The sequence below is a fragment of the Acinonyx jubatus genome, chromosome C1 (genome assembly GCF_027475565.1).
Source record: "Acinonyx jubatus isolate Ajub_Pintada_27869175 chromosome C1, VMU_Ajub_asm_v1.0, whole genome shotgun sequence".
Taxonomy (NCBI): domain Eukaryota; kingdom Metazoa; phylum Chordata; class Mammalia; order Carnivora; family Felidae; genus Acinonyx; species Acinonyx jubatus.
The window spans coordinates 27980476-28006769 of record NC_069381.1 but is presented as its reverse complement, the minus strand read 5'-3'; the positions used below and the strand labels follow the sequence as shown (position 1 = coordinate 28006769).

At 54.0% G+C, this 26294-nt stretch overlaps 1 protein-coding gene across 1 annotated transcript in view; it reads left to right on the top strand.

Annotated features, from left to right (window-relative positions):
* GRIK3 (glutamate ionotropic receptor kainate type subunit 3) overlaps positions 1 to 26294 on the top strand; it is a 229386-nt gene that overhangs the window by 190316 nt on the left and 12776 nt on the right. Inside the window, exons 11-13 of the mRNA XM_027059631.2 lie at positions 10635 to 10858; positions 15893 to 16011; positions 18471 to 18688. Coding sequence (XP_026915432.1) covers positions 10635 to 10858; positions 15893 to 16011; positions 18471 to 18688 — 561 coding nt within the window. The remainder of the gene's footprint in view (positions 1 to 10634; positions 10859 to 15892; positions 16012 to 18470; positions 18689 to 26294) is intronic.

Below are 26294 nucleotides of genomic sequence, written 5' to 3'. Positions count from 1 at the left end.
TCCAGGATCGTGCTGGAGAGTGGAAACAGAGCTCTCAGAGTGTGGAGAGTCTGAATCTGAGAAGAGAGGCTGCTGCTGGAGAAGGGGGCAAGAGGCGAGTCTTGAAGAGTGTTGAGTGCTAAACGGAGGGATTTGATTTCCATCCTGAGAGCTACAGGGCACGGCTGGAAGAGGTAGAGTGAGGGGGTCACGTGAGATTGGTACTGGAGGCTGTGACTGCGACCTGGGTGAAGGCAAGCATGGAAAAGGAGGGAGGTGGGTGGCACAGGATGGAGATGAGGAGGTAGCATCGAGAAGATTGGCGGATGGTTGGGTGAAGGAGGTGAGGGACAGGGAGGAGTTCTGCACCAGGACGGGGTGTGAATTTCTAGCTGGGAAGGTGGCAATGTCTTCCCTAAGTGAAGAGCCTCTTGGCAAAAAAGAGGACTACGGGAGGTACAGAGATCATTCTGGGGTTGGGGTCCCAGCAGGTGGCTGGCCAGATGGCTGGGCCCTCAGAGGACAGAACAAGGAGGGAGGTCATCAGCAGAGCCTCGGGGGGTGAGGGGGAACCTCAGGAGACAGTCAGAGGCGGGACCGCTGGGCAGAGGAGAGATGGCAACCTGGGCAGGACCTAAACAGCATGGAAGTGTAAGGAGAGAGGAAAAGGAGGACTCTATAAGACCCCGGAGCTGGGGTGCCCGGGTGGCTCAGTCGGTTAAGCGTCCGACTTCGGCTCAGGTCATGACCTCACGGTTTGTGGGTTCGAGCCCCGCATCGGGCTCTGTGCTGACAGCTCGGAGCCTGGAGTCTGCTTCAGATTCTGTGTCTCCCTCTCTCTCTGCCCCTCCCCTGCTTGCACTCTGTCTCTCTGTCTCCCAAAAATAAATAAATATTTATAAAAAAAAAAAAAAAAAGATGCCCGAGCTGCCAGAGAGGAAGAAGGAGAACCAGGGGAGCACAGGTGGCAGGGGCCAAAGGCAGAGAGGCTGCTGGAAAAGCATGGACACAGGGGCACAAGTGGCAGGCAGGGAGGTCAAAGGAGAGGAACAAGCAGCATCCGCGAGTTGGCACGATTGAGATCTCCTGAGGGTGCACGGTCAGCCCTCAGCGTGGGCTTCCTGCACGCTTCTGGCCTGACTTCCTGCAAACTCTTCTCAGAGACCCAGAAATCCTGTCCTGGCTGCCTTTCTCAGCCCTGGAATCGGAGGGGATGGGTGGGGCAGAGAAGAAGCAGAGCCTGGCCTTGAGGGAACGCGTAAATGCCCTCCAGGCCACAGGGAGCCGTCAGTTCTCTTCCCTCTAAGTCCTTCCATCTCCCTACAGCAGATAAGGAGATTTCCCCGGCTCACGGATGGGTCTGGACCAAGATGGGGGATAGAACCAGATGGAGACAAGGAGCAGTCATGGGTAGCCCCGGCCTGTCGTCTCTGCCCTCGTGAAAGAAATAGCACTGCCCGGACAGCCCCTGTGCCCCCCTGTAGTGCTGAGTGCAGAGCGAAGAGGAGGGCATAGCCGCAAGTGCCCATTTCCCCCACCCGACCCTTCTTCCAGACAGCGAGTGCCTGATGAACTGCTCTGGGCTGCTGCCCGAGCGCCTGGCATGGGCTGGGCACACAGAGCAGGGGCCGGCGAATGAGCACGCGGACTTGCACGCCTCCCCCAGAGACATGGCTGTGGCGTCATAACCACTGAGCTTCCCATCCTGTGCAAACGGACGGTCAGGCGTCAAGCAAGGCTGTGACCCCATCACCCTCTGTGTCCCCTGCCTTCCAGCCAATAACCCGGGTTTTAGTTCTGGCTTACGTGCTTTAGTGTCAGAAGGGGCCCCGGGCCCCTGTTCGTGTGGCCAGGAAAGGCTCTGCCACACGCCTCCTTCAGGCTGGCCAGCGCAAGGCATGCTGGGAGCTCACCTGAGGCAGGTGGAATCCTGGATGGGACAGGACAGTTGAGGGCAGGGGATTTCCTGATAGAGTGCCAAGGTGGACTCTTCTTAGGGCGGCCGGGTTGCCCAGAGCAATGACTGAAGACTTCTGGGGCAGCTCGGGATCTGCCTGAGAATGAGCAGTGAAACAGGCGAGGGACGCAGAAAAGACCCGGACCACAGTGAGATTCAACTGAAGGACTCTTAGCTGCCAGGACTCAGCCAGCAGAGAGCAACCTGGGAAAGACCTGGAAAAGAGCCTGGTAGGAGGTCAGTGTCCAGACAGCCAGAAGCAAGAGTGGTCAAGGTACAGGTGGCCAGGGTGAGGGGGGACTGGAAGGAAACAAAGGTCAGAGGGAGCGATAGAGACATACTTGACCCCCTACTGAGGGCCACCTGCTCCTTCCTTCATTCCACAAAACCTTATGGAACATGGTCTCAGCCTGGCTGCTGGAGAGCACAGCCTGAGACGGAGGCTTAGATGCCACTATTTAGTTCAGGGCTGGGGGGCCAGGGAGAGAGCGAGGGGCAGAAGTGGAGCGGGAGCAGGACAGGCCATACGAGGGCTCCGCACTGAGCCGGTCAGCGCTCAGTGTGCCCAGTCTCCGAGTCGGCACCCTAGGAAGGCCTTGCCAGGGATGTCTCAGGGTGAAGGGAGAAGGGGGAACAGGTTTATCCCCAGGCTCCGGACTTCCATGCATTTCCGGGTCTGGCACAGCAGGCGTGGGAACCAGTCAGGCCCCTGCAGCAGCATCCACAGCGGGATGGTCTTGAGTGAGCCTGAGGGTCAGGAAGAGATACTGAGGAAGAGCTATCCAGGGCATGGGTGGGGTAACTACCTGGGGCCGGGGGGGGGGGGGCGCACTGAGCATGCCAGCCTCTCCACCCTTGGGGTCATGCAGGGCATGGGGAAGGGGGCTTCTCTTAGAGGGGGGAATGCAGGTGTGGTTCATCCCCCACAGTGTGCCACAAAGCGGGGAACACCTACTGAGTCATCCTAAAAGACAGACGCAGGACAGCCTTTGGTGGGAGGTGGGAATCGGGCCCTTCTCGCAGGCCCGGGAAAGGCACAGACTTCATTTCTCACTGTCAGGCGCCCAGCAGCTCCGGAGGCCTGTGTGTGAAGCATGGGTACGTGACCCCTCAGTCATGTCTACATGGCACCCGTCCCCATCTCTTTAGATATATCTGGGTTTTCCCAGGCTATTAGTGGCCACAGTGCTGATGAAGTCCCGGGCAATGACTAGGGAGGGATGCGAAACTAAAGATAGTCACTAGGACCTACCTGAGGACGGCCATGAGGACAGGTGAGGGCTTTCAACGAATAGGCCAGAAGTAAGGGGCCCATCAAGGACCGGGGTCCAGGGAGCAGAGTCCTAACTCTGGAAAAAGACAGGCAAGGGAGCAGGGTCCGGGCCGACTGGCATGGGTCGTGTGGCTTCAGGGACAATGGGGGTACTGATTAGGGAAACTGAGGCCAGAGCTCAGCCCGTTAGGCTGGGGTAAAGGTTGGTCAGGACCCTTGGGGGGTACTTCATTGCTCCATCTTACCAAAGAACTTTCCTGAGCTTCTTAGTGCCAGGCTTTGTGCTAATGTGGGGGATACATCAGTTCAGTCCCTGCCCTCCTGGAGATTATGTACCTGCAGATGAGCGAGGTGTTAAACGGTGACTCACAAATAAGAATTTAGTTGTGCCAAGGGCACCGGGGAGCCGCATGGGAGGCTATGGGAACGCATCACTGGGACCTAGCGGCATGTGGAGGGAGAGGGGCTCACTGCCCCCAATTCCTCGGGCTTTGCAGGGCAGGGCCTGTCTGGGCTGATGCCACCTTTGGGGCCCTGTGAGGTGGGGGGAGAGGAACCGGTGGTTGGAGACAGAGCTCCAGCAGTGTCCGTCCTGGGGTGCCTGTGGCTCTGAAACAGGGAAGACCCGCCCTTCCTTCCTGAAGGAGACAGAGATAACAGTTCTCCTAGGCCAGGGAGAGACATAGGCCTCGTTCCCCACGGGCAGGAGGTGAGGCCGCCACAGGCTCAGGAAGCCTGCATGTGAATTACAGGTGTAGTGGTTGACCCATCCATCGACACTCAAGAATCTGCCAGCACTGTTTGCCCTCTATTCCGATTTTGGGTTGTTGAGGCTGTTCGTTGTCAGGCTCCTGTCCGGGGCTGTTCCAGGAGCACTGTTTTCTTCAGCTTGGAATTTGGGAGCCGTCAGCAGATGCTACGGACATGCTTGCCGGGTGTCTCTCCTCTACATCCACAATCATTCGGCCCCACGACCTCAGCCATGCGCGGGCTTTGAGCCAGGCACTGTGCTAGGCGTGGGGCGTAGTGTGGTGCGAGGACAGAGGCTCAAGCCCTGCTCCCATGAGCTTATATGGTCCAGGAGGGGAGAAATCACCCAGTCCCTCTAAAACCCAACTGTGATCAGTGCTAGGAGCAAAAAAAAAAAAACCCCACCTGATGCCATGAGAGGAGTCACCAGGGAGACCTGAGGTCATGTGAGGATTTTGTGGATGTGATATTGGAGTTGAGGTCTGAAGAAGTAGACTTCAGCAAGACAGAGAGCTTGTGGAGAAAGAAGTTCCAGGTAGAAAAACGCACAGGTGCAAAGGTCCTGGGGTGAGAGAGAGCATGCATTGGGGGGGGGGGGGGGTTGAAAGAAGCCAGTAGAAAGCGAACGAGGGGACATGAGGTAAGGAAAGGCCGGAGAGGCAGGGAGGACCAGGTCCATGCTTTCCAACTCAGTAGCCACCAGCTACTGGGGTTATTTAAATTTAAACTTAAGTTAATTAAAATCCATTTTTAAAATTATTTAATTCAAAATTAAATACAAGTATAAATTCAGTTCCTCAGTTACAGAAGCCACGTGGTGTGGCTAGTGGTTACCATATTGGACGATGTAAATGTAGAACTTTCCCACTGTTGCAGAAGATTCTCTTGGACAGAAAGTTGTCTTAGGCCACGAAAGGCTTAAGGAACCCCTGATAAGAATTTTTTTTATCCTAAGGGCCAGAGGGGAGTCTTGACATACGTTAAGTAGGATTGGGAGTGGGGAAATTCTAGATGGAGAAACATCACTTTGAGAAAAGAATGGAAGGTGAATTCTATGGATACCACACACATAGGCAGGGAGCCAACAGACCAAGCCCTGGGGGAAAGTCCTGCATGCGTAGCAGGAGTGAGACTGGTGTTCTTGGGTGGCTGTGGAAGCATCTGGAGGGAAGTGGAGGTGAATCTGCAGGTTCCTGCAGCCATAGGATTGAGAAGCCCCCACCAGCCGATGTGATGTGTATCCTGGGGAGACCCAGTGCAAGCCGCATATGGTCAGGAGCCAGAGTCAAGTTCTTGTCTCTGGGAATGGAACCCACATTCAGGACAGGGCAGGGTAGGCCCAGCCATAGCGGAATGCTCATCTGAATGGGGAGGTGGAAGGAGCTCCGTGCATCCTGCCCAGGATCTAAGTGGCAGGTGTAGGAGTGACCCAGGGCTGTCACAGCAAATGACCACAATAGAAATTTGTTCTGAGTTCTGGAAGCCAGAAATCGGAAGTCAAGGTGTTGGTGGAATTGGTCCCTTTTTGTTTTAGTTTTTAAAAAATGTTTATTATTTTTGAGAGGGAGAGAGAGAGAGAGACAGAGTGCGAGCAGGGGAGGGGCAGAGAGAGAAGGAGACACGGAATCTGAAGCAGGCTCCAGGCTCTGAGCTGTCAGCACAGAGTCCGATGCAGGGTTCAGACCCACGAACCACGAGATCATGACCTGAGTCAGAGTCGGACACTTAACCGACTGAGCCACCCAGGCGCCCCGGAATTGGTCCCTTTTGAGGGAGAATGTGTCCCACGCCTCCCCACTGGCTTCCGGTGTGGCCGGCCATCCTTGGCATTCCTTGGCCGGAAGCTGTATCACCCCGGTCTCTGCCTGCATTGTCACGGGGCCTCCTCTGTGTGTCCCTGTGTGTCCTCTCCTCCTCTTATAAGGACACCAGGTATTGGATTTAGAGCTCACCCTAACCCGGTATTGACTTCACCTTAACTTGATTCCTTCTGCAAAGACCCTGTTTTCGGAGCTTCCAGGTCGGTGAACGGGTGGAGATATGGGGCGCATGGTGAGAGAGAGAGAGGACGTGGGAGCTTCATGCCCCTTCCCGCTTACCTTGCCCTGTGCCTCTCTTCCATTCAGCTGTTCCTGAGTTCTGTGTTTTTCTAATGGCTGGTGACCTAAGCGGATGAACCACTTCGCATTCCTGCCAACAGTCTGGCGGGGGGGGGGAGGGGTGGGGGGTGGGGTGGGGGGGGTGGAGGGGTGGGATTCACTTGCTTTACATCCTCATCAGCACTTGTATCATCAATATTTTTTTCTGGCTATTCTGATAGGTAAGCAGTGGTATTATGAGAGTTTTACACCACTTGGGGAGTGTTGCTAGGGACATCTGAACTACTGTGATGCGGAGTCTGGATAAACACAGGCTCCTGCCAGGAGCCATTTCCTAATTAGCGCCCCCAGTGCCACATGCTCGGGAATGGCTGTTAGGCACACTGATGAATTTAGGGGCACCCAGCAGGAGCCGGAAACAGATCTCTGGGGAAGTGAGAGTATGTCCTTTCTTTGCACACCCCCAGATACTCTCCCAGCAATTTATCTGATGCCGTTTAATATCAGTGGCAGTAATAAAACACTATTTTAGTTGGGGGGCGGGCGGGCGGGGGGGAAGAGCCTATCTCCAAGTAAGGTCACACTGCCAGGTACTAGGGACAAGGACCTGAACGTATTTGGAGGGCGCGCGCAATTCAACCCCCTACGCGTGACTTGCATGGTAGTGTGGTAAAGCATTGGGGTTTGAGGTCATGGTGAACGGGGTCCAGGTACTGGCTCAGCCATTCACCCGCTTGGAAGGCAGCTATGCTCTCTACTGTACCGGAAACACCACCTGTCACTCAGACCAGTAGAGCTCGAAGCAATCTCCTAGCCTGATTGAGCCATAGTACCCTCATCTGGAATGTGGTAATAACATTTACCGCCAGAGGAGGCTGCTGGGGGGGTCATATATGGCAGTAAAGTATATGTAGCATGCTTTGCCATGATTGGTGTATAGGAATCATCCATGAATGACCGTGGTCATTACTGTTTTAACTGGGCAGGTCACAGTCTGAGTAACAAGACATCCTGGGGGATCCCAACCAAGAGGCTGAGCACAGAGGTGGGGAATCTGATGGAGACCATACTTGGGAACGCGAGGAGGCAGGTGCCAACCAGAATACCGGACACATGGAGCAAGCTGGGGCTTGGGGGGCAGATCCTTCCCTGGGGAGGACCCCTGGCTTAAGAGAAGGCTGATCAGCAATAAGTTGCCAGAGGTGGGACCATGGTCACAAGTCTGTTCCCGGAGCCGGGTTCCCCTGGTTTCACTTTCTGGTACGAGGCGAGTATCCAAGCAGCAGCCAAGAGGGCAGGATGCTAAGGGCCAGACTGTGGAGCTGTAGCTGGGTAAGTGGTTCTTGCCTTCGGTTCTGGTCGTTGGACACACGGTGGAGCAAATGGCGACAAGTGGCCGCGCACAAGTATGGCGTAGAGTAGGAGAGGCTGGAGCCAGGTGCGTCCTGACAGATTCTTGGTAAGGGAGAGCTGCTTATGGGGATGACGTAATGCCCAGGAAGGGTTGTCCGGCCCGTTTTAGAGGTGTAGGAAAGGTATGGAAAGGTCCTCAGGCAGATGGGACCAACAGATCACTCGTAAGACCAATGAGCGTGATGGACAAGTCAGGTTTGGTTTGGCCAAGGGCATGATTGCTGTGAATATGAGGGCAAGGCCCTTGGACCTTCTTGCAGCCTCAGTTTCCCTCCATAAGAAATAGAGGTTGGAATCGAGGTTTCTGAAGGTCTCTCATCTAGCTCCGACAGCCCACGATTTTACCAACCATCCTCAAAGAAAACTGGCACGAGTGGGAAGAGCCTGCCAAGATTGGGCCTTTCATTCCGAGTAATGAGCTGAAACAGCAGAGGCTTGACATCTGTTCCCCTCTTTCAAGGGAAGTTGGACAAAATAATGCCTTTTAGCAGCGAAATCGTAACCAACGGTGAAATGTAGTGTTTCCGGCCGCAACACCAGCTTTCCTGAAGCCCCAAGGGAGAACACACATGAAAACCCCCTTGAGGAAGGACAGGTTGACCAGCTGACTCTCTGCCGTAAGCACAGAATGCTGTGGACGCCCGCCTCCCAGCATGCGAGAGCCGGAGGACCGGAGGCTGGTGGGAAGATCCTGAAGGTTCCGTGATCCCCAGTCACTAGCCCTTTCATCCAACTTGCCATCAAAGCCAAAGGAAGACTGGCACCATCGACTTTGAGGTTCTTGCCAGGAACGCACTCCAAGCCTCAGAGGCCATTCCCAGAGGCCAGCTCCAAATGAGCAGTGACGATGATGTTGGAGTCAGAGCAGAGCCCCTCAAAGCAATGTGCTTTGAAGGGTTGGGGCCAGGGGAAGCCAAGTTCTAGAATCAGAAGCCCACTACACTCCTGTCATGCCAACATTATACAGGATCCTAGAACGAGCACCGAAAGGAACCTTCCAGCATGCCCCACCCTGGCCACCACCCCTTTGAGTCCCAGCAGCATCCGCCAGGAGGGGCTCACTTGACAGGAAGCTCCGTAAGAGCGGGAGCTGGGACTCCGGCTCAGCCTTGCATCCCAGACCGGAGCGTAGTAGGTCTTGAGAAGACACATATTATTCACTCTGCACCTTCCCTGATAGTTCTCTCCTTTCGTCGCATTCCTTTGTACACACCCTGAACTGACAGGGCTCCAGGGAGCCACTCAGCATTTCATCTTCCTCTGCCTTCCAAGCTAGGCAAGTTCTGACTCAGGCGTTCAGACATTTACAAAAGGAAGGTCCCAGTATGAAACGTCCTTTGTATTAGGCTCCTCCTCCCTGTCTGTCCCAGGTTCCAAGGTTCGCTGAACCCTTGGGCTCCCAATGTCAATAATCGGCTGAGGGGGCTGCCGCTGAAAGGAAAATCATGGGGGTTGCAACGTCAGGGTTGTGTGTTCGTCAGCGCCCTCCGCCCCCAGCCCGGAGCACCTGCAGAGTCTTTTACGAGCTGGGGTTCTACCCAGATTAGCCTTCCCTTCCTTAAATCTGATTTAAACTTGGTTGTTGGTTCCTGTTCTAGGATTGGTGAAGTCAGAGTTAGTGTTAACAGTTACCATTTAGGAAACAATTTGTATAATGTCCATCTCCCCCACCAGATTGTAAGCCCAGAAACCATGTCTGTTTGGCTGAGCTCTGCATCCCTAGTGCTTGGCGGAGCTCATAAAACGAATGAATGAGCGCATGAATGAATGAATGAATGAAGTTGGGCCACGCCAATGGGTGGCTGCCTAGACACATTGCCTTGGAAAGAGATCTCAGAAGCAGCCACCCCACCTTTGCAAAAAGGTCTTTAGTACTGGTCTTTAGGACCCGAGCTCCCTCTCTGTTCTGCCCACACCTGAGATAGGGAAGTGATAGCTTGATTCACATTCTGATATGTAAATAGCCACAGGAGCCCTCCCAGAGGAAAACGCTGTTAACTAACAAATATTCTAGAGGCTGAGATGGGGCTTGGGAATGGACAAACAAAGCAGTAAATCAGCTACAGTCCCAACTGCACTTAGGAACTCACTGGTAAATAGGCAGATAAGACAAAAAGTCACATGGCCACACATCCTGCATTCAACCTCAGCAGGTTAGGACCTTATCGTGGGGCAGAGCAAGCTTCATGGGAGTTTAGAATTGGAGGCTATCAGGGAGGGCTTCTTGGAGGAGGTAGCCTGTGCAAAGAAAAATCGTAGGTGGTAAGAGACAGCAGGGAGAGGGCATTCTCAATAGGGCACAATGTGTGCAAATCGGGGAGGTGAAAAAGGGAATGTGGTCATCAGGAAGCAGTTACATGGGGTCTCACGTAGCAGGAGAGCAGTGGGGTGGAGGCTGGAAAGGTGGGAGAATGAGGGATTATAGATTTTTAATCAGGAAAAGCTCAGACCGAAGAGACAGACCTGTAATTATTACCCTCATTAAAATTGTGGTGAGCTAAAATTGGCCAACATAGGAACATTCCTAGCCTTCCCCACCCCCTTCCTTTCTTCCTCTGCTTTGCTCTCTTCCCTCCCCTCCCCTGTGGAAGAGGGCTCTGGACTTATCTCCTTCCAAAGAGGGTATTATTTTTGCCCAACTGGTTTTTGGGGGCTGTTAGGATGTACAGAATATCCAGAACAGAGCGAAGCAGTCAAGATGTGGAGAGGAGAGGAAAACAGATTCAAATAAGGTTGGTTGTGGATTCATGATGTTTGAAAGTCACAGAGAAAGAGCAGGAGCTATTTTTGAAGGTTTGTAGATTGCTGAACTATATTTATTTGACAAAACCCCATTTTGAGAATGAACCCCCATGGGTTACAGCTTTAATAGGGTTCCATTCTCTGTGTGTCGATACTGCTGTCCTCTTCCTGGAGGCCAAGAGCTCTTGGAGAACGGGGGTCAAGTCTAATTCATCGTGGTCTCCCCAGGATGCTGGGCATGGCCTGGCGCAGGACAAAGGTTAGTAAAAGTTGAAACTGAAGAGTGCGCAAGTGACCCAAGGCACAGACGACGGGCTCCATTCCGCTCCCTTACCCTCCCTCCTCCAGGAAGAGGTGTCTGTCCCCTGCTAGTCTGAGGCTTTGCTCTTACGTCTGTCTGTGCATCTCTCTCTCACTGCAGAAGGCAGATCTGGCCGTGGCCCCCCTGACCATCACCCATGTCCGCGAGAAGGCCATCGACTTCTCCAAGCCCTTCATGACACTCGGTGTGAGCATCCTGTATCGAAAACCCAATGGCACCAACCCTAGTGTCTTCTCCTTCCTCAACCCGCTGTCCCCAGACATCTGGATGTACGTGCTGCTCGCCTACCTGGGTGTCAGCTGTGTCCTCTTTGTCATTGCCAGGTAAGGGTAATGCCTTGGCCAGAGCTCTGGCCCAAGGTTGGGATTTTAGGGAGCCAGACTGGTCCCTACATCCTCAGTCCTTCACACAGAAGGCCCACGTTTAAGGCCACTGCGCTGCCTGTCCCTGTGTCCCTCGCCAAGGCTCAGATCCCTTTCCATCCTTCAAGCAACATTCCATAGCCCCCTGGGCATGACTCCCCCAGGCCTTACTCTAGTCTGTGTCCACGACTGGGAGGCAACTGTTGTATCCCAGGCCCTGGGAGCGGGTTAAGCCATCACCCAGAGCTGCTCACCTGGGCCAGGCACCCAGTACGACAGACTCAGGTGCACTGGATGGTCCGTGGTGGTTGGTGGGAGGAGGTCACTAGGGGGCAGGTTCAGCTTGGTGTTTACTGAGCACCTGGCGTCTGCCAAGCACTGTGCTCTGGAACTTAGACCCATTGTCTTAAGTGATTCTCTCAGTCCGCCATGAAGGGGAGACGTCTGAGGCTCACAGAGGTCCCATGTTTGCCAAGGCCATCCTGGCAATAAGTGACACATCGGGCATTTGAACTCTGGTCACCCGGCACTTTATGTGTGACCCACATCTCTGACCACCTGGACGTTTGTCCTTTGCCCCTGCCCCAAGGTGGCAGCTCCCGGGCCCTGGGCCCTCTGCCCCCTCCTTCCAGGCTCCGGCCCCAGCCCCTGCCCTGGTTCCTTTTTCTCTAAATCCTAACGAGGTGCGAAGAGGGGCTTCTCTAGAGAGGCAATTTGAGATCCAAGGACTTGGTGTTTTGGCCTTTTTTTTTCTTCCCCCTCCAGAGTCTTCTTTGAAAGCCTTCCCCCCACCCCGCTCCCTTTCGCTCCCTCCTCCCGCACAGAGAGAGACCAAAGGGAAGGATGTGAGGGATGAAATCTGCCTGCCTCGGAAGCCCTGGGCTGCCAGCTGGCCGGTGCCGCCTGCCTGCTCTGCCCAGCCCGCCTGCCACGGAGAGGCCTTTATCACGCCTCTTTCTCTAATGGCCTAACAAGCCTTTGAAAGCAGGAGCCACTCTCCAGAGCTCTTACTATAATTTTAGCAGCTCCAGCCCACTCTCGGCTCCCCACCCCCTGCAAAACAGGGCCAGTTTCTCTGGCGTTCCTTCCGCCCATTCCGTGTGCGGCCAGTCCCCCTCCAGCCCCTGGCCTTTCAGCCTGCTTTTCGCCTCCTGCCTCCCGGCGAAGAAGAAAGGGGCCCCCTTGCCAAGGTTAGGCTGGGGAGACTTTCTGGAAGAGATGGGATTTCTGCAGCTGCTGGAATGACAGGACAGGAGAGGGGCAAGGGACCTGGTCACAGAGCCGCGAACAGGGTCATAGTACAGTTGGCACGTTAGGTAACACACATGTTACACCCTTCCCGTCTGATCCTTAGAAACGTCTAGGGAAGTGCATATAATTCTCCCCACTTTGCAGAAGTAGCCAACGAGGTTCAGAGCGGCTAAGTCGGTGCCTAAGGTCAGAAAGCTTTTTCTTGCAGAGTTGGGTCCCAGAGCGAGGCCTGTCAGTTTGGAGTCGGGTGGCAAACACAGGTGCCCGTGGGGCTGGACGGGAAGCGAGAGGGAGGGAAGCAGGGAGGGGGAGAGATGGAAGCAGACTGGAGGACGCTCCCCTGGGGAGGACAGCCTCTCTGGGCTCCAGCAGACGCACTGGGCAGGAATGCGGGGCCAGAAGGGCAGAGTTCATGGTTTTTAGAGACACATGTAGATTTTTGAAGGGACAGCTCATGACTTCTATAGGTAGCCGCTAACTTGATTTTTTTTACAACACTGTCAGGGTCAAGCCCAGCACATCCATAGGCTAGAGGTGGCCCTCTGTCCCCCCTCCCATGTGTCCTGTATCCTTTAGACCGCTCCACGTTGGCTGCTGGAGAGCTGGACACAGCTGCCCCAGAGGTGGGGTCCGTGAAGTGTGGGCAGGTCCCCAGGCCCACTTCAGGGCCGCTCTGCTGTGTCGCACGACCGTCCGTCTTGTAAAGTGGCCTGGCCTGTGTCTGTCGGGCACCAGGAGTCGAGGCATTAACCAAGGCCTTCTTCCGCCACCACAATGTTCTGCTTTATGCCTGGAGAGGTGGAAGGACAGGAAAGGAGGGAGTGTGCATTCTCACAGAGGACAGGACTGCCGGCACTCGTCAGCAGAGGGGTGGTAAAAAGCACCTATGAGGTCATTACAGGGAGTTAGGCAGATGCAGAAGAACTGATCTGGAAAGAGGCTGGTAACTTATTCAGTGGAAAATCCAAATTTTAGGGAGTACTATGGTATGATTTTTTTGTGTGTTTAAAAAGTATCACAGGTACCGTGTATGTAGGCACACAGGACTGGTGGGGTCTCGTCAGAAATCATCTTTATCTCCCACCCCACCTCCCAGTGTGTCCAGAGGTGAGGCTGTCCTTGCCCTCGGTGAAAGTTCTTTCGGGACCTGCCACTTTTTGGCCCGCTTCCAGGTCTCAGAAATCCTAGGTCTCTCTCCAACCACAAACACTGTTTCAATTCAGAAACTAGAAGGTTGAGGGGCGCCTGGGTGGCTCCGTCGGTTAAGTGTCCGACTCTTGGTTTCGACTCAGGTCGTGATCTTGCAGTTGGTTGGTTCGAGCCCTGGGTCGGGCTCCGTGCTGATGGTGCGGAGCCTGCTTGGGGTTTTCTCTCTCTCTCTCCCTCTCTCTCTGCCCTTCTCACTCTCTCTCCCTCAAAAATAAATAAATACAAACTTAAAAAAAAAATCAGAAAGTTGAGTCCGGTATAGTCCTCGACATTTCTAGACATTTCTACCTTCGTTCACAAATCAGACTTCTCCCCTCGCCTGCACCTGGGCCCGCCTGGGCAGTGCCTCCTCGGTCGGCCTGCTCCCCCGCTCAGCACCCAGCTCTGCAACAGCCCAGGCCCCGTGGCTTCTCCCTGTTACGGCCCTGTCGCCCGTCTCGGATAGGACCCAAGGTGGAGCCGGGCCCATCTGGTCCAGGGAAGCCCTGTTGGCCCAGGGTCCTTACACCTGGCTGTGTCTGGGCACGCAGGCCAATGCCATGCAGCAGGGACTTGCCCTCCTGCGTGCATCCATGAGGCACACCTCAGCCACACACACATGGACCCAGGCGGTGGTCCACCTTGTTACAGAGCCGCCTGCTGGGCTGCCCCGGCAGTCCCGTGGGAACCCCTCTCCCCAGACTTCAGGGGGAGATCTGAGGACCGCTGAATGCACGGCTCTCCAGAGGTCTCTTCCCCAGAACCTTCCCACAGCAGCCTCCGCCTCCACTCGCCTCAGGCTTCATTCTCTTCCTTCTGGATTTCTAGAGCCCCTAGCCAGTTTGTGGCCACTGCCTTTGAATATCCCCGTCTTGGTTGGAAGCCTCCCTTTAAAATTTCACGCGGGTAGGATCTTCCCACCTTGTGAGGACAAAATTCTTCTCACGCGAGCTTTGGCGATCAATGTATAATTCATTAAAGCTTTTAAAGAGGGGGCTGAAAAAGTCACAACAGCATGCTTAAAGCGTATCGTACATTAAAAAACAAAACAAAATTCCCCTGGATACGTCTCTCCTTCTGGGTCTCTCGTCTCAGCATCCTACCCCACGCCAGCCACGCCAGCCACGCCAGCCTCTTGGGGACCGTCTCCACGGGCTCTCAGTCTCCCCCCAGGACTCTAGCCTCCTCCGGCTTTACACTTCCTCAACTGCAACCCTTTTGCCATAAACAAAGATCCCTCCAACTGCAACCCTTTTGCGATAAACAAAGATCCCTCCGTAATCAGGACTTCTCTTCCTTAGAAGGCAGTGGGGGGCTTTAAGTAACAATTTTTTTTCCTGTCATACAGGTATTTGTAGATTCAGAGCGAAAAAATCTGAACACTTATGTAACACATTGTTCTCTCCGGGGGTGGGAACCCTCCAGTACTTTTCACTTTTTCACTGTATTCTTCTAGACCGTTTGAATATTTTATGAAGAGCATGTTTTGCTTCTTTTTTTTTTTCCATTTTAAGTATGTAAGTAATTGAAAAGCTGATTCTTGGGGCGCCTGAGTGGCTCAGTTGGTTCCGCGTCCGACTTCGGCTCGGGTCATGATCTCACGGTTCATGGGTTCGAGCCCCGCGTCGGGCTCTGTGCTGACAGCTTAGAGCCTGGAGCCTGTTTCAGATTCTGTGTCTGTCTCCCTCTCTGCCCCTCTCCCACTCACCTCTCTCTCTCTCTCTCTCTCAAAAATAAATAAATATTAAAAAATTAAAAATAAATAAATAAGCATTAAAATATTAAAAAAAAGAAAGCCAATTTTTATTTTTAAAAATTAATTTAATCCATATAAAGCAACAGGCTTCCCTGAAATTCCTGCCACCATTCTGACCCCCTCCCCAGAGGGCAACACTGATATTTTTAGACAGGAATCTTTCCAGACTCTTCCAATGGGTTTGTATACACATGTATGTGAAGAGGTGTAGGGCTGTGTCTTTAGGAATCTATTTATATAAATGTGATCATATTGTTCGTATTTTTATCATCTTTTTTTTTTTTAACCCAACAGCATGTGTGGAAGGACTCTCCCTGTCGGGACATCTAGACATCTCTCATTCTCTCCCATCAGCTGTGTGACATTGCAGAGTATGGTTCTGACATAGTTTACTTAATCATTTTTCTGTTGAAGGACATTTAGGCTGTTTCCAGTTTTTGCTATTACAAACAATGCTTTGATAAACACCCTCTTTATGCTCGTGTATGGGCGTTTTTTTCTAGGCTGGGTAATGAGTCGCAGAATTGCTAGGTTGAAGGGCATGTGCACTTTTAATTTTAAGAGATACTGCTGAATTACTTTTACAGCCAGAAAAGGGCACTAACAATAAAGAACGAGAAGCAAAATGGCCCTGAGTTCCCATTCCCTGTCTCCCCAGCAGAACACTAAGTCGATCGGTGTTAAAGGGGCAGCACGGCCGTGTTTGCCAAGCAAGCAGCCCCCGTGGTGGCACCGATGCCCCTTCCCCCGCTGCTGGCTCCCCACAGCTCCGCCCCAGCGCTCCCCTCTCCCTGCTGCAGGTTCAGCCCTTACGAGTGGTACGATGCACATCCCTGCAACCCTGGCTCCGAGGTGGTGGAAAACAACTTCACTCTGCTCAACAGCTTCTGGTTCGGCATGGGGTCCTTGATGCAGCAAGGTATGTGGCCTCTCCCCAGGGGCCTCCACTCCAGGAGGGGGTACCTCCTCTCCTGAGTCCGCAGAGCCTGCCCACCTTCCAGGGCAGCCTCAGACCTGCTAAGCTGCCAGCAGGTTGGAGACACCTGGATAGTCAGGTGTGTACCCTTGTCTCGGGTCCCTGGCTGAACTGGCTCAGGGCCTGAGGCGAAAGCAGATAAGCCAGCCCACCCGTGGCGTGCAGGGCTCATCCCTAGCCTCTCCTGCTCTAGCTGCAGTGGACATAACAGCATCCTGCTTCTGGGGGCCAGCCCCACCGATGGCCTCGCCACCTTAGACTCTGGCTGAGCAAAGCTGAGCTGAGAATGGGCCAGACTGGAGGCAGGGAGGCAGGGCGGGAGGTCACTGTAGGAATGAAAGCATGAGACCTGAACTGGAGTCGTGGCCGTGGGCGTGGAGCACAAAAATGCACCAAGAGAACTTCAGGATGTCGCAGGGACAGGACTTGGTGACCACCCAGCCCTGGGGAGCCTGGGAACCGGAAGGGTCCTGGCTGAGGTGGGGACATTAGCCTGAGCGCGTCAGGGACGGTATGCACGGAAGGATACCGTTTTCTTTCGTGTTCTAGAGTGGGGGGGGCTGGTGTACCGCACCTGTCGCCAGCCTGGTGGCCTCCCCTTTGGCCAGATCAGCAGCTGCTCAGACGTCTCACAAAGCAGAGTACCTGCACGGGCTGCAAGGAGCGTGGTGCAGACACGCCACGGGCTGAAGCGCGCGTGCAAGGAGAGGAGCCCCCAGGCAGGAAACACTCCCGGGGAGGACCCCACCACCGCTGCCCTGCGAGCCAGCCTTGCTGGCCAGGAGCCACATGCTCCTTGCTTCTGCCTGTCGAGTCACACATCTAAAGCCTCTTAATTCAGGGAATGAGGTGTTGGGGGGGGGAGTGTGGAACCAAAGTCTCTGCCTATGTTAGGGTCCCACTGTGGGAAGGTGGGTGACAAGGGGGCAAGGAAGGGAAGGAGATCCCAGGGGCAAGAATTCTCTGTTCCTCACTCACCTGTGTGTGCTCGCGAGGCCCACTACAAACCCTGGTCCTCAGTAGACCTCGATCAGCAAATGCCAAATGAATGGTATCATCCCAGCGTGTCCTGAGTGACAGCTACGTGCCAAGCCCTGTGCTGGGCACTAGAATGGAAGAAGAGGAGAGAGAAATCTGCCCCCGACTCGAACGATCTCCCAGCCACGACAGAGGCCAGTCAGGGGCCCGGGTAGGGGTCCAGCAGGGCCTGGCAGAGTCCAAGGAAACAAGGAAAACAATTCATTCTCCCTCTTGGGGGGCAGCCCTCGCCATAGCTGGGAGCTATCTGATGAGGCTGGGTGTGGCCGGGTGGGGAAGGGAGCCTCAGAGCTCCCAGTGGTCTCCAGAGCTGGGAAGCGACAGGCGGCTTTTGACGGAAGTGTCTCTTTCAGTCCTCACTATTAATGAGTACCCTGAAGCCTCACCTTGCTTCTTTGTCCATCGTTATCTTTTCTCAGTGACAGTTGGGAAAGACCTGGAAAGCCCCTCAATGCAGTAATAGCTTCTCTCCAGCTGCTATTCAAAGCATGGGCCCCTGATGTATTCCCCACGAGGTTTTGATTAGGAGGGAGAAAAATAGTTATGTATTTGAAAAACTCTCCTTTGAGTGATTTCTTTGAGAAAAAAAAAAAATCATCCATATCAAAGCAGACACTTTTCAGATTGCAGGTCCAAACATTCTGGGAAGTTCAGGAGTCACTTGCTATTTAAATCTCTTGAAAGCCGCCTCGTTAATTACTTCAGTTAGAAGGTTTCATCTAAATTGTGCTCCGCACCCAAGGTCAGGGAGGAAGAGTGATCTATTTCGGCAAAAAAGCTTCAAAAAATGTTGATTTTCTCCTCCTGCGAAGCACCACCCAGCAATCCTGTGTTTGTGTACCACTTGTATTTCCAACACACTTTCTCCTCCAGTTCTATCGCGCTATTTGTGCGAGGCTGGGACAGAGGAAGGACGATTCTCCGTGCTTTGCAGTGTTCCAGAGGGGGAAAGCGTCTGGCGTAATCACACAGAGTTAGGAGCATGATTCACTCAGGAACCCAGGGCTTTCTACTCGGAACCTGGGACCCCAGGGGGCTGACCAGCCTGTGAAATGGTGTGCGTGTGCGTGTTGTTCTAGAGCAGTGGTTCTTAAATTTTAGCCTGCCCCAGGATCCCCTAGAGGGCTCACCAGACCCAGACTGCGGCACCCCACCCCTCAATGACTGATTCAGTAGGTCCTGGGAAGGGGCCGGGGGACGTGCCCGTCTAACCAGCTCCCGGGTGATGCTGAGGCTGCTGGTCTAGGGACCACACTGAGAACTGCTGTTCAGCTCTTACTGGATTTTCAGTGGAGTCTGGGCCCCAGAGGATTTGAGCAGCCCTAGACATTGCCAGGGACCGCCTGCCCTCTCCATTCTCCCAGGGTCGGAACTGATGCCCAAAGCCCTGTCCACGCGCATCATCGGCGGCATCTGGTGGTTCTTCACGCTCATCATCATCTCCTCCTATACGGCCAACCTGGCCGCCTTTCTGACCGTGGAGCGCATGGAATCTCCCATCGACTCTGCTGACGACCTGGCCAAGCAAACCAAAATCGAGTATGGGGCTGTCAAAGACGGGGCCACCATGACCTTCTTCAAGGTGAGACCCTCCCCCTCCCTTGCAGCACCACAAGCTGACCCTCCCATGCCCTTCACTGTCCTTCCCTAACTGCACAGAATCCATGGGCCAGGAACCCCCGGGGGCTCAGGCCCGGCCTGTTGGAGACCGGCTGGTTTCAGGGAGCTTTGATGACGTGGCCACCTGAGTTGGTCCCGGCACAGAGCCTACACGCTGTCACCCCTGGGACAGGCAGGGTAAATGTGCTGTTCTCTTAAATCGTCACAGGTGGGAGGATGAGACTGGAAAAGGGGAAGGAGAAGCGTGGCCCGGACACCCAAACGGGGGCCGGGGCAGTGGGCTCCCTGCGCCTGGCTTAGGGTCTTCATGACCTCCATCTTCCAAGAGGCTGCCCTGCACTTGGAGGTGAGCTCTCCACCACGGAGAGTGTGGCCGGGGGCACGTCCTCCAAGGAAGGGAGGAGGTTAAAACTGGAACAGGTGTCTATAAACATTTCTTAGTGTATTACACTCTTGGAATGCCGGTGTCCAGATACAACCCCTGCCACCTGCTACGGTCACTGTCCTGAGGGGCATCCAGCCATGGCCTCCCTGCTCCTCCTGTAGGGTGTTGGCTCAGTTCCCCCAGGGTTTCCACCTCCTACCAGAGTAGCTATGGTGGAGGAGACTGACTGACCCTGAGAACCAGTAAATGTTCTTCTGGAAATTAAAGTAAAAACAACAGCGGCCACCGCCGAGAGCTCACAGTGGGCCAGACTAGCGGCTTGGCTTCACTGAATCATCAGAACAAGGCCTGTGAGGTGGGAACCACAACTATTTCCACTTTGCACGTGTGGAAACTGAGGCTCAGAGTGATTAAGCAGGTTGTTCAAGAACTCAGAGCTGATGGACCCAGGTCTGCCTTCCTCCAAAGCCCACGTTCCAGGCCATTTGTTCTTAGACTGGAATATGCATCCAAATCACCTGGAAGGCTTGGGGAAAACCCAGATTCCTGGGCCCCGCCCTTGGAGTTTCTGGTTTTGTAGGTCTAGGGCAGGGCCACGAATGTGCATGCGTAAGGCATTCCCAGGTGCCACTGGTGGTGGTCCAGGGACCACACTTGGAGAACCACTACTCTAAGGGTTTCTCAGAAATGGTTAGGATTCGGGAACTCGGGGACTGTAGGTCTAGGCATCCATCCATTTATTTATCAGTCACTTGCTCTCAATCAGTCTGGAACCCTGGGCCCTGGTTCCCCGTCCCCCCAGCTCTTGGGTCCTTCCACGCTAAGCCTCTGAGGGATGAGTTGAGCCTCCAGAGGGGCCTGAGGGAGGAGAGAGGAAGGAAGGAGAGGGCGGGGAGGGAAAGCCTCTACCTCCTGGAACCCCACCAGCACTGGCCCCTACCCTGGCCTCCCCTGTGTCCCTCCTTGAGGGACAGCAGATGTTTAGTGAAGAGGAAAGAGAGGAAAAGGGCTCCCCTTGTGAACATCGCTGCTGCTACCAAGAAGTGGCAAATGTGGCCTTCCTGAGAGGTCACTATCATGCATCTGGTGCGAGGAGCATATAAAAGTGTCGCAAGCATGCTGGGGGCTCTCTGGGACCCCGTGTAGGTGTTCATGAGTGTGGGCAGTATGTGAGCATGTGTGTGCCCGCGTGTGTGTATCATAGTATATGGTACACATAAACGTGCATTTAGGCACGTATGGGTGCACACAGGTGCCCGTGTACAAAGTCTGCCTGTGCAGGTCTATGTGCATCTTGGTGCTCGGACATAAGCGTTTGCATATATCCGTGGGCGTACGGGCGAGCGTATGCGTGCGTGTATTTCTGTGGTCTGGGCATGTGGATGTGTACACAGGTGTATATGCCAGAATGTCTACGTGTGTGTGCATGGAGATTATGTGTGTGCGTGTCTGCTTACATGTCCCCGTGGGTGTGTCTAGACAAATGTGAGCATGGGGGGGTGGACCTCTGTGTCAGCCCACGCGTGTATGTGTGTCATAGCTTGTATGTGTGCATAATGGCCCCTGCACACATGTGTGTCTGCGTGCGTGTGTCAGCAAGTGTATGTCATGGTCCGTGCATGTGTGTGTGCCTCATAGCCCCTGCGTGTGTGTGCCTCATAGCCCCTGCATGCGTGTGTCTGCATGTGCGTGTGATGGTTCACACATACGTGTATGTGTGTGTGTGTGTGTGTGTGTGTGTGTGCTGGTGTGAGTGTGCTTGCTCGTGCCAGTCCCCAGGCTGTGGCCCAGCCCTTTGACTGTGCCAAAGCATCTCTCATGCATTACACATGAGCCCGTCTCTAAGCAGGGCTCCCGATCAAAGGGAAGCGGCATAAATAAGGCCGGTGCAGGCTCATTGCCGCTGATTGGATGCCCTTGCCTCCCTCCACGCTAAGATGCTCAGATTGGCTTCCAAGAGCCTAGTTCCAGCTCCCCGCCGAGCCTCTGTCCTCAGCATCAAGCAGCACCCCCGGCAGCCTGCTCCGCCCTCACGCACCTTCCCTGCAAACAGTGCAGGAGGAGGGCGGGGGAGGGACACAGATGCTGTCACCCAGCTGGGATGCTGGGGCATGAGGGCCCATGCTCACAAGGGCCGCCGGCCAGAAACAGCAACTCGCATCTCCTGTGGGACCAACTCCACTTTCCTGCTCTCCTGATCACCAATTAATTCCTCTGGATGTCTGGCTACGTTGCCTCCTGCTTTTTTTTTAATGTTTATTTTTGAAAGAGAGAGAGAGAGACAGAGTGCAAGACAGGGAGGTGCAGGGAGAGAGGGAGACCCAGAATCCAAAGCAGGCTCCGGGCTCTGAGCCGTCAGCCCAGAGCCCGACGCAGGGCTCGAACCCATGAACTGCGAGATCATGACCGAGCCGAAGTCGGACGCTCAACCGACTGAGCCACCCTGGCGCCCCTACATTGCCTCCTGCTTTAATCCAAGCACAGCTCTTCTGCCCAGGCTCCCTTTTCTCTGGCAACAGCAGTGGGAATGCTTTCCAGGCCAAGAGGAGCTTGACCATGGGGACCCTAACCCTGCCTCGGATGATGAGGTAGAAGCCAACACCCACCCAGAAGTTTCCCGGACAAGCTTGCTTCCTCCCCTCTCCCCTGCCCATGAGTGAATATGGCGCTAGGGTCGGATGGGGATCAGCTTCAGGAGTAGACACAGGGAGCCTAGGAGACATTGGCAAGGTCGACGATAATAGTAACATTTATCAAGCACTCACTGGGTGCCGGGCAACATTCCATGCACTTGGCCTGTATCCGTGTGTGTCCTCCTCACAACTCTGGAAGGTAGAGACCATTGTGATCATCTCCCATTCTACCCTGAGGAAAGCAGGCTCAAAAGTGGCCTGAGTTCACACGGACTTGCCTAAGATCAACAGCTAATGAAATGCAGAGCCGGGATTTGAACCCCTGCGGTCTGGCACCAGGGGCCGTGCTCTCTGTTGCTGTGTGCATGCGGCTTCTCTAAGGAGTCAGCCACGGTCTGGGATTCGGTTGGGGAAGAGCAGAGCTGCAGCCAGTGCGTATCCCCAGTCCACACGGTCCCACTGCATCCCGCGTCGTTGTTCAAGCGATACACGTTGAGCGAACGCTGTCGCTGAATTAGAGTTTGGAAAAAAAGGCAGAAGCCAAGTAGAGCAGGTGCAGGAGACGTGTTAAGGGCAGGAACTGAGCAGGTGGCTCCCTGAACATCCTGGGGTGCAGGGCAGGGGAACTTCGTGTGCTCCTACAGAGCGCCGCCCCCCCCCGCCCCGCCCCGACTGAGAGGAGAGCTCCAGGGAGAGAACCCACTCCTGTCCAAAGGCAGCAGCGGGAAGCAGGAAGCCAGGCTCTGGGGTAGGACGGGGGGGAAGGGGAGGGGGTGCGCCAGAGCCCCGTGCCCACCCTGCAGCCTGGGAGACGGGGCGGCTCAAGACGCCCCGGCATTCCAAAGGAAATTGCATTTGAAGAGTTGTCGGGGAGCAGCAGACATCACAAACAGCGTCTCCTATGCTGTCCTCCCTCCGTCTGGGAAGATAAAAATTAATTAGGAGATGAAAAAAGGAAGTCTTTGAAAGCACTGTTTGGCTGTAAAAATATGTAGGCAAAATGTAAAGAAGAACATTGGGGAAGCGTGTTCTTTGGGCAGCTTGGAAAGGAGAAGCTGTAGGAAAACAGCCTCTCCGAGGATTTAGCCCCCTTTGGTGCTGGCGCGAGGCAGGCACATCGCAGAGGGAGGGACTGCGTGTGAGACACAGCCGCTCAGGGCAGAGACCAGAGCTGGGGGCCAAGAATTCCAGCTCCCTGGGGCTCTGGCACCGTCAGCCCCTCCCTCTTGTATAGCCCTGCCCTGCTGTAGCAAGGGAGCCTGGAGAGTTCCTGGAGAGGCCTCTGTCCAGCCCCCCACCTTCCAGCCGCTCAGCTGACTCTTCCCTGAGCTGGAAGCCTCACCCTATCTCAGCCTCCAGTTTCTCCTGACCCATCTGCCGGCCTGTCCAGGGTCAGAGTCTTGCCTTCAAGCAGAAGGAGGGTCGGAGGGCCAAAACGCAAGGACCGGGCGAGGTTCGGTGCCGTGCAGCCTGGCCCTGTCCAGTCACATCCGTCTTAAAGTCAGACCGCCCAGGACTTGTTGTCTCTGCTGGGGGACCTTGGGTAAGTCACTACTTCTCTGAGCCTCATTTTGTTCACCTGTATGACGTGGGTACTGATTGCCACCAGACGGCACTCAGCGAGAGGACTCAACGAGCTACCGCACGTACAGTGGTTAGCCCAGTGCTGGACGCAGAAGCACCCAAGTCAGATGCTCCGCTGGTTGGCTGACCCAGAAGACTGGGAAGCAGGCCGGACCCTTTTCTCCTTTTGCCCCGTAGTCCCCAAAGGATTTGGAGAGGGACCAGCCAGGAGACACCTGGTGAATCTCCCTTCCCCTGGGTCTGTGGGCTTTGTGAAGGACCTTGGTGCCTCTCACGGGATGGTCATATGCCTCCGCACAGAGCTAAGAACTCAGAAGGAGCCCCGAGATCCTCAGAATAGGAGAGATCCTGAGAGGGCAGGCAGAGGGGCAGGGACAGGTGCAGGGCTGGGCCAGTGATGAGGGGAAGTGACTGAAAACTACTGTTCCTGAGGACCCCTCTGTGCCTTCGTTTTCTCATCTATGGAACGGGTATGATAATAGTACCCATCTCGCAGAGTTACTGAGATGATTAAGTGGGATAATTCACGTAAACAGCTTAAAACCGGAGCTGACACGGAGTATACATGCCCTAAGTGTTAACTGTGTTTATTGTTTGTTGTTGAAACTGGAGATACGCAGGCCTCTTCAGCCCACAGATGCAGTTTTGGGGGCCATACATCGCTTGCATTTTCTTCCGTGAGTTGCCAGCATTTTAAAATTGAGAGCTTTTTGCATTTAAAAAATTCACATTTCCAGCTTCTTGAAAATGTGAAAGATTTGGCATCACTGAGCTGCTCTCTCGCTGAGCACCAGTTGTGGGAGCCAAGAGGCAAGTATCAATCTCTCCAGTGTATCAATTCCACTCAGCATTTCCTACTTATTTTACAGCGCCCTCCCTGGCCCCTGTCAGCACCGGGCTTTCTTACCCTGCGCTTTGCGTCATTTATTTTCTATAGAAACTCTACATTTTAGCAATTATTATCCCCGATTTCCAGATGAGAGAAGTTAGCCTTAAAGAGCAATAATGATGTCATCCACTTGTCCAGCACTTCCTAGGGACCCAGCCCTGTGCTAAGCCAGCCCTCATTTGACAGAGGTGGAAGATGAGGCTCAGATTTGTGACGTCACTTGCCTGTGGTCCCAGAAGGAGCTGGCATTTGAACCCAGGTTGGCATGACACCAGAGTCCATGCAACAGAGCTGACCCCTCTTGCCGCCTCTATCCCCAGCCTGCAGCCCCCGCCTTCCCAGGCAAGCCTCAGGGGGCATGTGCGGACAGCAGGGTGACCGCTAGACTGGAGGGTCCGTGAGTCTGTCCTGGTGAGGTGACATGTAATGGCGGGCAGAAGCAGCAGACTCTGGGAAGCCACCTGGTCCCTAAGGAAATAATCCAGGAGACATGATTAACTGCCAAAGCCTCCACACCCAGGGATAAGCAAGCCAATTAATTTGAGGAAAGGTCTCCTCTCCAACATGGAAAATACCCAAGGTCTCGCATGGAATCACATTGCTTCTGCCTCTCTGCACCTGTTCCCTGGGATTCAGCTCCCTTTGAAATTTATATATATATATATACATACATATATATATATATATATATATATATATACATTTTTCTTGTACAGAAATGTTAAATTCTCAAGATTAAGTATCTTCAGTTGGGGAAAATCAATTTACTTCTTTGAGGAGGCTGGAATTGAAAGTCGTGAGCCTGAAACTTACTTTCTTGCCAATTTTACTGATAAAAAAAGCCTCTCCGTCCTGGCACGTCGCCCTGTATTGGCGGCTCCAAACGATTCCATTAATTGATTTGGGTGACTGGCCCTGAAGCAATGCTTATTAAGGTTCCCACTGGAGCTGGGACAGGCAGGATGACGTGGGAGCCATAGGTGTGCGGGACTCCGTTCCCTGGGGTGGTGATCATAGCTCCGACCTGAGACTCCAGGAGGGGCCCTGGCTATATCCCTCCCTGCCTCAGATGGGCCCTGCTAGAAGAGAGCTTTTCAGAGATGTGCCTTGGAATCACAGAATCCCTGGAAGACAGAAGGAAGGAATTTAAGGGGAGCCAGAGACCATGAGTGGATATGGCTGAGCATCTGAAAATGGGAGCCCCAAAATACAGAAGCACAGTCAGTGGCCATTCTAGGGAGGCAGATTTCAGAACCACCTGTTTAAAGTTTGGAGGTGAGAATTTGTTGACACTGGAACTGGGAGAGCTGAACCTCTTGAAATCAGCATCACAGCCGTCTTCACGCCTTTTTGTCACCTCTCCTCTCAGGAGGCCCTAGCTTCCTGGTGTTCTTACCAGCTCCCTCTCTGTAATCCTTCAGCTTTGAGGCTACTGGAGGCCTTCAGCCTCAACACCCCCCCCCCCCCCCACGCACACACACAACCCCCGAAAGAAATTTCTGTCTCCATTTATGGTGGAGTGTTACTGGAAAGAACATATGTTTTGATGGCAGAACGCTGCTTCTGCTCGACTTGCTGTGGAAAGAAGGAATAAGGTGTTGGGGGAGGATGCAGGGAGGAGTTTGCAGAATGAGGATGAGTTCTCATCGCTTTCTGAGACAGAAGGAGTGGGGCAGGGCTTCCTGAGTGGTTCTTTGTCAAGTTACTTTTGCCAGCACTTGGGATTTACTGATGGATGACTGGTTTCATGGGAGAGTGGTGGGTAAGATGGGTGAGGTGGAGAAGTGGATGCATGGTTGAGTGATGGATAGATGGATAAAAGAACGGATGGATGGGTGGGTGGATGGGTGGATGGATGGAAGAATGGATGGATGGATGGATGGATGGATGGATGGATGGATGTTGGATGGATGGTTGGATGGATGGTTGGTTGGATGGAACGATGGATGGACGGATGGATGGTTGGATGGATGGATGGTTGGATGGATGGTTGGTTGGTTGGATGGAAGGATGGTTGGATGGATGGATGGATGGATGGATGGATGGTTAGATGGATGGTTGGATGGAAGGATGGTTG